The 10,361-nt window shown below is 48.4% G+C and overlaps 1 protein-coding gene and 1 pseudogene across 1 annotated transcript in view; one reads left to right on the forward strand and one right to left on the reverse strand.

The window, feature by feature from the left end:
• The window catches only part of LOC105305044 (membrane-spanning 4-domains subfamily A member 8), a 12,482-nt gene extending 2,486 nt beyond the window's left edge, over nucleotides 1–9,996 (reverse strand). Inside the window, exons 1-4 of the mRNA XM_011379477.2 lie at nucleotides 9,778–9,996; nucleotides 7,434–7,553; nucleotides 3,855–3,914; nucleotides 2,837–2,965 (exon numbers count right to left, since the gene is read on the reverse strand). Of these exons, the coding sequence (XP_011377779.1) occupies nucleotides 2,837–2,965; nucleotides 3,855–3,914; nucleotides 7,434–7,553; nucleotides 9,778–9,996 (528 nt within the window). The remainder of the gene's footprint in view (nucleotides 1–2,836; nucleotides 2,966–3,854; nucleotides 3,915–7,433; nucleotides 7,554–9,777) is intronic.
• On the forward strand, nucleotides 8,122–8,240 carry LOC111731303 (annotated as a pseudogene).
• Nucleotides 9,997–10,361: the final 365 nt, after the last annotated feature.

Here is a 10,361-nt window from a genome sequence, read left to right on the forward strand (position 1 = left end):
TCTCTCCATCTTCCTCTATTAGCATTTGGTTCCTCCACCAGCGTTTGCTTCCTAATTTCTTACTCTGGGCAATCTGTGCCTCCCTGGTAGGCTCTTTTCCAGCAGGAAAACATACCTAAATCTTCTTCAGTGTCTGCCTCTCTCAGTGGGTGGGAGTAACTGGAGTTCAGGGTGACTGAGGGTTCCAAATGGAAATGAGTTGCGGGACATGAGGGGCTGGAACCAGATCTCCGGGGAGCAACGGGCAGCTGGTTGAGGACTTGGTACTTCAAACCTAAAGCAACTGGGAGTCATAAAATATTCTTGGGAAGGAAAGAACTCGAAGTACTTTTGGTAAATGATACGGGCTTGGTAGAGAAAAGTTCTCTGGGAGAGGCTCTTTTTAGGAATCTTGGAGAGCAAAGTCTTGGGAAGGCCCTCCTGATTGAATACAAATAGCAGTTAATAGCTACCATTTGCCAAGTAGAGACCCTATCTGGTGCATTTGCTTATCCATTTGACAAGTGCTTCTGAAGTGTCAAATACGTGCCGGGCACGGTTCTAGGGATTTGAGAGATGGCAGTGAGCGAAAGAGAAGCTTCCTTATGGAGCTTCTATTCCAGTGGGAGGAGACAGACAGGAAGCATCAAGTGTAATAGATCAGCAAATTGTAGAGCTCGTTAGGTGTTTCAGACTATGGGCTAAGTCGATCAGGGGTTAGCGTGGGTGGACACTTGCGACTTTAGGTACAGCTGTTCAGGGGCGTCCCTCAGAAGGTGATTACTGAGCAATGACCTGAAGGAAGGGAGGGAGGAAGGGAGCTTTGAGGTAACTGGAGGCAAGAGCATTCCAGGCAGGGGGACATTTCAGGCCCCAAGATGGTGGCAACAGGCCGAGTGGTTTGAGGGAACGTCAAGGAGGTGAGTGTGGCTGCAGGACAGGGAGCCAGAGGGCGCCAGAGGGCCAGCGTCTGGAGGCCAGGGCAGGGGTGTTGGGAGCAGAGAAGTGATCAGGAAAGAACCGTGGCTGCTGTTGTGACAAGTGTGGAGGCAGGGAGATCAGTTAGGGGGCTGTTGTAGTGGCTGAGCCGACAGGTGGTGGCGGCTTGGGCCAGCGTGGTCATGGAGAGACTGATGGAAATGGCTGGATTCTGGATGCAAGTAGAAGGTCAAACCAGCAGGATTCCCTAGGGAGTTGGTTGGGAGGTGCGGGAGGAGTTGCAGGGGGGCGGGGACCGAAGAGTTTGCTAAGGATTTGTCTTGAGCAACCGGAAGGATGCAGTTGCCATCGACCAGGATAAGGAAACCCGAAGGAAGGTTTGGGAAGTAAAATCTGGAGATCGGATTGGGACATTTTCATTTCAAGATGGTGAGCAGATAACTGGATACAAGAGACTGGAGTTGGGGAGAGAGGTTTTGGCAGGGGCTGTGCGTCAGGCGTCACTGTCATTAGAGGTGTTTCAAGTTACCAGACTGGATGAGATTCCTAAGAGATGGCGGGAAGAGGAAAAACCAGAGGAGACAGAGAAGGAGACAGAGAAGAGAGCGACCGCGGTGGGTGGATGAGACCCCCCTCAGAGCGGAGCCTGGAAGCCACACACCGTCCGTCCAAGAGAAAGACGATCGGGGACCTTGAGCGGAGGAGGATTTTGGAGGAGGGAGGCTGGGAGCACGGTGAGCGTGGGCTCCAGGGAGATGGCGAGAGTCGAGAGTTGGAGACTGCGAGCGTACACAATTCCTTTAAGGATTTTTCTGCAGAGAGGACCAGAGAAATGGGATAGTGGCTGACGCAGGACGGAGAGAAGGTTTGCTTGTTTGTTCTTTTAAGACGAAAGAAACGAAAGCGTGTGTAGATGCCGGTGGAAACGCTTGAGAGAAGCGGGGACATCGATGTAGAAGGAGGGGTGGGGTAAGGGAGAGCAGAGAACTTAGAGTGACGACCTCGAGTGGGCGGGCTCTGTTGTGCAGATGGAGAGATTGGGTTTATTGGGACTCATCTACAGCTACGCTTTTCAATGTGGCAGTTGCGAGTCCCCTGTGGCCGATGAGGATTTGAGGTTGGCTAATCCCACATTTAGATGTGCTGTTAAATGCAAAATGAACACCGATATGTCAAAGGTATGACACCCAAGACGCAAAATACTGAGTTAACCAATTTTTACATGAATTACATATTGAAATAATATTTTGGATCTATTGGGTTAAATAAAATGTATTATAAAAATTAATTTCATTTTTTTCATATGACGACTAGAAAATTTAAAATCACATATGTGGCTCACATTACATTTCTAGTGGACTCTGCTGGTCTATAGCACAAGATGGCAAATTATGGTCTGTGGGCCAAGTCTTCTCTGCTGCTTATTTTTGTAAATAAAGTTTTATCAGAACACAGCCACGCCCATTCATTTACATATTTTCTCTGGCTGCTTTCCTACCACAGGATAGGGTTCAACAGTCGCAACAGAGACCAAGTGGCCTGCAAAGGCTTAAATATTTCCTCTCTGGCCCTTTGCAGAAAAGCTTTGCTGACCGCTTTGTCTAGAGTAGAGAGCAGGAAGGCAAGCATGTGAGCAGAGGCGAGGGTTGGTGGATATGGGAGCATTCTATGTATAACTGCATTTAATTCTCTCAATGGTGTCATGAGGTAGGTACTGTTTTATGAAAGCAGAAACTACGACTAAGAGAAGTCACGTACTTAGAGCATCACAGCAGTAAAACTGCTGGTCAGGGACTTTAAACTCTGCTTCGATTCTGCTGGCGCTACCCGCAGTGCCTGGTGGTCAAGCCCTTTTCAGTGATTGTGTAAACTAGCTAACCTGGAACCCAGCGGAGCGATGGCTGAGAGAGATACTCACCAAACTCCAGTGGATATAGTAGTCAGTGTAGACATATAGGGAGTTGATACTCATGTCTATGATGAAGAATATCATTCCTGTCACAGAATAGATTACACTGACGATGTTGAAGCCCAAGCTGCACTTCACCTGAAGAAGACATGGTAAGAAGGTCAGGGTAAGAGAGGAAAACTATTGTCACCGAGATAATCAGAGACTCAACGAGTGTTCCTTAACGTGAATCCCCCGGAACCCTAGTTCTGCAGCAAATAGAGAGAGATGTTCTGTGCAAAAAAGGTTTGGGAATAAATTAACTTTGAAAAAAACCTGGGTTGAACAAAGTTAAAACAGCCTTTGGTGCAGGACTTCTCAGAGCCTTTAACACGGATTATGGGTCTTCATAGAATCTTGTGGGACAAATGCTCCCAAAAATAACCTTTGGAGATTTTCAAATCAATCTCATCTGGTGGAGGGACCTGGTAGTCCTGGGGCTCCTTGCTTAAGACCACCTGCTTGTGAGAGAAACAAAGGTACTTTCTTGGATCATTGCTAGGGGATCACAAAGCTTGGTCCACGTTGAGATGCAAAGTTGGTTGGCTGGATTCCTTAGGGAAGCTGGTGCCTGAGGCTCCTTTGGCTTCACTGCAGGAATGGCTGGAGGCCAGCTCTGTGGGCTGCAGCTACTCACAGTGCCCCGCCCTGCCGGAGGGCTGCCCTGGGCCCCCTGGCAGCTTCGTGCCTCCTCCAGGAAGAGCCTCTTAGAAAAGCTATTGTCTCTCTGTCTCCACACTCTGATGCCTTAACTAAGGTGTAGCTGTGTTGACCCTCTTTCTCCTGAATCCTCCGGACTCTTTCCTACTTGTGACTCTGGCCACGTTCACATGGTCCTCTACGTGAGTATGAGTGAGCGTGGGTGTCAGTGCCCTGTGTCTGGTTATAAGTAGGCGCAAGGATGAGGGAAGGAAAGCTTTCTTTTCCCCCTTGGGTGTCTCTCCAGTAAGTCCCCAGCTGGGATAGCCTGTCTCAGGATGTGACTTACCAGGGAAGGAGATTTGGGCTGCTTTTCTGCTGACACCGAGAGGGATCCTGAAATGATAAACTGGTGCAGAAAAGAGGAAGTTTAGAAAGAAGTCAGAAGTTAGGGCCCCCATCTTCAGGCTTCCGTGATTCCGGTCACACACACCTTCCGTCACACATGCTGGACTTCTCGAGTGGGACTGCCAGTTCGACATGGGGAAAAGAACGAACGAACGAACGAACGAACGAACGAAGGAATGAATGAGCTGTTTTGTACCACGTGCCAGAGATAGATATAGAATTCAGGATTCAGCTGACCTGGTTTTAAATTCTGGCTTGAGACTCATGTGATCTTGGAAAAGTTATTAATTTCTCTAGGTCTCTACTTCCTCGTCCGAAAAATAGAAAAAACAACAACAGCTATGCCTTGCTAAGAGTCATCATGGTGAGATAATTTGTGCCTCATGTCTGGAATTTGGCATATCTTGCACGTAGTAGATCACGTACATGGTAAATTACTCGAAGTTGCTTCTTTCCTTGTCTTGTATTTTCCCACATGCACATCTCGTTGGATTCTTGCGTTCACCTCAGGACTCAGGCATGGGACTCTGAGGGGAGAGAGGAGGAGTCCCCAGTCTCTCCTCTGCCCAACACCAGTCCTGGCCTGTCTACACATCTGGGCGAGCACCTTTCAGTTACTCGGAAAATCCTGCGTCTCTACAGTGCTGAACATCGACTACGAGGATGATGGGGCAGATTGCGCGCATTTATTTCAACACCGGCATTCTGCAGGCAGAGCGGCTGTCAGTGTAACTGGTCTGGGACCGTGCTGGTTACGGTTTAGTAAAAGCTTCACTGAGCGCTACGTGAGGTGCTGTTTGGACCTTGCCTTACTTAACTGCATGATGGCTTACCAAGCACTACTATTATTGCCATTGTACAGGTGGGCAGACTGAGGCTTAGACATTTTAAATAATTCACCTAAGTCCACCTAGCAAATAGCAGAGCTGGGAATCAAATCCAGGTAGTTGACTCCGGATCCCACGTTCTTTTTTATTTTTGCCATGAATCGTGCTACATTTAGCTTTGATTTAAGACTTTTCCAATCATGTCACCCACGTCCTTAACCCGCGCCCTACACTCCCTCCCACTCACAGTAGATGCATGTGCCAGGGAGTGGAAATGGGTATTTATGATAAAAACTCATGCTGGCTGCCTATGGCTTCTAAGGGGAATGCCATTTTTCCTACAAGTGGGAAAATAAATCTCAACCTCACGCCCTTCTGTTTATAGAGACTTGAAGAGAAAAGAAGGGAACAGAAGGCTGGACTTCCGATGTCCCCTCCGGTCTTTCTGAGGTCTTTCTGGTTGGAGGAGAACAGGAATGAGCCTCAGAAAAGGAACAGATCGTCCTGGAGTCAAGAAGGCGACAAAGAGCAAAAAGGAGGGAGAGTCACGAGGGCTGATGGGGGCCGAGCAATCTGGCGAAGGGAAGACGGCCAGCGGGGCCTTCGAGGCGCCGGGGCAGCCGCCGGGCACTTGAGAGTGTCCAAGAGAACGTAGCACCAAATAGCAGCTATTTTGTGGCTGTGGGGTTAACCTTCTCCATTGCCCCGAACTCCACTGAGGTCTGTCAGACAGACAGACACGGGAGCCTGTGGTCCAGGGGAGACATGGGGGCCGAGTTCCAAGTCTGGGTCTGTGTGGAACAGAGAGAAGAAGACCTCAGTCCTGGAAGACGAGACACAAATGGGAACGAGAGAGAGAGCGGCCGCGGAGACCAGAACACGCCCAAGAACGGCCGCCATCTTGCAGAAGTTGCGTGTGGACGAGGGTGGGGATGGCTCCAGGCTATTTTGTTTAAATCTCATGGGATTGCGTGGCTTGACTGACATCCAGGTTACTCTGAGGTTTTGCTGCGTGTGAGAAAAGTTGCATTCGAGTCACAGGGAGGTGTGTGAGTCAAGAGGCAGACTGTGTAAGAGCAGAGAGAAAAAGGAGGAGAGGTGGAGAGGGGAGGACAAGGAGGTATTGTGTGTGTGTGAGTGTGTGTGAGTGTGAGTGTGTGTGAGAGTGTGAGTGTGTGAGTGCGTTTGTGCGTGTGAGTGTGTGTGCGTGCGTGTGAGTGTGTGTGAGTGCATGTGAGTGTGAGTGTGCGTGTGCGTGTGTGTGCACGTGAGTGAGTGTGAGTGCGTGTGTGCGTGTGTGTGAGTGTGTGCGTGTGCGCGTGAGTGTGTGTGGAGGCAGGAGGACGCTAAGGAGAACACAGCGCAAAAGAATCACAGAGGCGGCGCATTGGAGAAGAGAGCGGACCTGTGGTTCTTAACCTTTTATGGAGTCACGGATCACTCCGAGGGTCTGAGGAAAGCTATGGACTTTTCCAGGAAACAAAACAAAACGAAACAAAACAAAACCAAAACACACCTCACATACCAAATATTTTGCCCACATGGGGACTCTGAAGCCCATCTGAGTCCCCGCTGCTTACTGACTGACTGTTCTGTGTGTGGCTGGGCAGGCCCTCTTCACCACAGGCGGGAGAGCTTTTCTGCTGAGGCTCAGGCTGCCGGCCTACCTTGGACCCTTGAGGGCTATTCTGAACGCATCCTTTACAGGGGGGTGTTTTTGTGTAAATTAGAAAAGGTGCCACTTCTGGGTTGATGAACTAGAAGAAGTTTTCCTGACCTCTGAGTTGGGCGGGATAGAAAAGGGGGATGGCAGGCAGCTTGCAGGGCTGTCCCTTGGGGTTATGAGCTTAATTGTGTCCTTTCAAAATTCACCTTTTGAAGTCCTAAACCCCAGTACCTCCGAATGTGACCTTATAGACAGACAGTCCCTGACTTACGATGGTTCGACTTATGATTTTTCAACGTTACGATGGTATGAAAGCAATACGCATTCAGTCGAGACTGGATTTTGAGTTCTGCCCTTTCCCTGGGCTGGCGGTGTGCAGCAGGCTACTCTCCCGTGATGCTGGACAGCAGCAGCCAGCGGCAGCCAGCGGCAGCTCTAGGTCAGCCAGGCGACCCCGAAGGTAAACAAGCCATACTCTACAGTGTAGTATGAAATGCATTTTTGACATGATATTTTCAATTTACTGTGGGTTTATTGGGATGTAAACTCATCACACACTGAAGGGTGATGCATTTGTAGATAGGGCCTTTAAAGAGGGGGTTAACGTGATTAAGACGAAATGGGGTCACATGGGTGGGCCCTAATCCAACACAACTGGGGTTCGTATAAGAAGAGAGATTAGGATTAGGACACAGACACACGGAGGTCATGCGAAAATGCAAGGAAGAAGATGGGCGTCTACAAGCCAAGGAGAGAGGCTGCAGAAGAAATAACTGTGCTGACCCCTTGATCTTGGACTTCCAGCCTCCCGATCTGTGCAATAACAAACGTCTGCTGTTTAGCCACCCAGTCTGTGGTGGCCCAAGCTGACTTATAGGCTTGGTGACCGAGGCCTGAGCCGGAGTCACACCCTGCACGCTGTCTTGGCTGGAAAACTTCTGTGCCTAACGGCACAACTTGACGAGGTGGTCCTGAGTGCATTGACACTTTCTGGGAACTTGCTTGCAGAGTGACTCATGTTACTTACCCAGATGCCTCCCCAGAAGGGAAAGCCTTTGTAGAACGAGAAGGCTTGGTAGGACCTGAGGAGGGTCGCCATGACAAAGCCCAGGCCAATGTGTACCAGGCCTATCAGGATCTGGATGGCCTGCCGGAGGAGAGCCACAAGCTGAGACCTTTGTTTCTGAGGCTGGATCCGTGCCCCGCCCCCCCCCCCCGCCCGCCGCCTTTGTGCCTCTTTGTAATTTTAATAAATCTTTTGTTTTTCTGGTCTAAAAAATGATATGGAAAATAAAAACATGAAATGAAAACTTCCTGTAATTTACTTCCACTCAGAGAAATCTACTGTTTAAACTTCCTTTCTTATTTTCAAACATGCATCGATAATATGAAATATGGCTCTGCATATTTGGCTTAGTATTTCATCATGAATAGGTCCCCGTGGTATTGAGCATTGCCCTGATTCCATTGTGTGGATGTTCTATGGAGTAGTTGGAACAGACGTATCGGGCAGGTAAGATTGTTTTTTGTGTTTTCATATTATAAAATAACACTGCAATGAATATCCTTGTAGATAAGTCTTTGTGCTCATCTCTTATTTCTTTGGGATATTGTTACAGATTGAATTGTGTCTGACTCTACCCCATTGACTTAATATGCTTAAGTTCTAGCCCCTAGTCCCTGAGGAAGTGATATTATTTGAAAATAGGGTTGCAGTCTATGGCCATGCTACTCTGAACGAGCCCAATTCCGTCTGATCTCAGAAGCTAAGCAGGGTCAGGCCTGGTTAGTACTTGGATGGGAGACCACCTAGAAAGACCAGGTGCCGTAGGCGTAAAAAAGAAAAAAAATAAAGGCTTGTAAACTGATAAGTTCCTTGCAATCTGTGAGGTCAACCAAGGGTTGCCTTGCCTGAAAAAAAAAAAAAAAAAAAGAAAGAAAATAGGGTTGCAGCAGATATAATTAAGTAATACTGGAGTATTACCTAATGAGGTACATACTCCAGTATATAATGAGGTATACTGGAGTCAGGTGGTCCCTAATCCTGTGTGACTGCTGTCCTTTTAAAGAGAATGCCCTAGGAAGAGACACATGCACACTGGAGAATGCCAAGCTTGGAGTGATGCTGCCCACAAGCCACGAGCCGACCAGAAGCGGGGAGAGAGGCCTGGAACGCATCCTCCCCTAACGCCTTCAGGGGGAGCACGGACCTGTGGACACCTTGATTACAAACTTTTGGCCTCTAGAAGTGTGAGACAATAAATTTCTGTTGTTCTAAGCCACCCAAATTGTGGCACTTTGTTTTGGCAGCTCTACAAAATTAATATATATTCTCTCCCAAATGAGATATACATACATGTATATGGATGTGTATAGACACATCCATATACATATACATGTATGTACATACTACGAACATGGCAGTGAACACAAATACATTATTTCTTGAAACCTGCACAAGTGGTGGTAAATTATACTGAATGTCTGCCCTTATTTTTTTCCCCATTAATGACATATCTTGGGGTTATGTCCATATTATTACATAAGGAGCTTTCTTTTTACATCCCCACATTTCATTCTTTGGACGTATAATGTATTGATTTAACCAGAATTATATTGATGGGGATTTTGGCTGTTTCTATTCTTTGGCTGTCACATACCAAGCTGAAATAAATAAGCTCACACATGTTTTTCGTGTGCACAGGCATACCTGCAGGACAAAGTCTCAGAGACGGAATTACCGGATATTTTTAAATTTGGCAAATACACGTTGCTCTCCATGCAGGCTGTCTCCGAGGACACTCCCACGAGCCATATACGGGAGCGGAGCTAGGGTCTGAGCTCCCGGCAGCCTGGGTCAGAACCCATGCTTGCCCTCATGAGGCCATGCAATGAAATGGGCCTCCCTCGTCCTCCTCAAGACAGCCTTTCGCCGGGGAGGGCGGAGGAAATCACCGCCAATTCTTATTTTGTTGATTGTCTAACCTGCTTCTGTTCTTACTGGATGAAGACTCCATTCGAACACATGGGGTTTAGACTCTACAGATCGGGGGACCCGCTTCTTTCCAGAGGCCACGTGGATCAGCAAGGATGCTGGCGACAGGACGAGTGTTCCAGTTTACTGCTTTGTTGTTGTTGTTGTTGTTGTCCTTGTCGCTCTTTTTAATGTCTGAGTCAGAAAATACCAGGCGCCAGAAAATACGGAGGCCCTGGCGAGGCCGCACAGCGGAGCTTTCTGATAAATCAGGGTCTGGCAAGGCCGGGGCAGCCCGACCCTCCTTGCGGGATCTAGAGTTTCCGTATTTCTAAATTTCGCCCCCCTCGGACTCCGGCCTTGTGGCCCCTGCCCTGCAGTGTGCAATCCCACTTACCCCGAGGACTTTGCCCTCTTTCAAGCCTCTCTGGTCAGGTCGCACACATGCGGATGGCTCCGGACCAGGAGGGTTTCCGGGAATTAGGTGGACTTGGGGTTGGTTCCACGGATACAGGGGTCCCTGAGACATGGCCCCCGGCATCGTGGGATACGGGTTTTGGGGTGCCGCCACAAACACAGAGTTGGCCGTGGGGCCTGCCGAAGTCATCGAATTCATGCTGCTAAAAAATAAATGCGATACAGTCACACTTGCACTGATGTTTACGTTGTAAAGGACTTTTGCTTTCGTTAACTCGTTTGAGCACCTTATCCCCCTATGAGATTATGAATCTCGTTTTAGAGATATTAGGACCAGTTACGGGGCAGTTACGAAGTGCCACGTGGTCACTGCTTTATAAATACATTTCTTTCAATCCTCACCCTTGCCCAGTTTTACAGATGAGAAAAAGCAAGTCCCAAACGAGTTAAGCAAGCCCTGCAGAGGGTAAGGGCTGTGTCTTTTTTCATTTTTGTATCTCTCGTCGTGCTTAGCTTGGTGCTTTTGCATACAGTAGCACTATCTGATAACGAAATTTCAGAGCC

This window comes from Pteropus vampyrus, unplaced genomic scaffold (assembly GCF_000151845.1).
Source record: "Pteropus vampyrus isolate Shadow unplaced genomic scaffold, Pvam_2.0 Scaffold360, whole genome shotgun sequence".
NCBI classification, from domain to species: domain Eukaryota; kingdom Metazoa; phylum Chordata; class Mammalia; order Chiroptera; family Pteropodidae; genus Pteropus; species Pteropus vampyrus.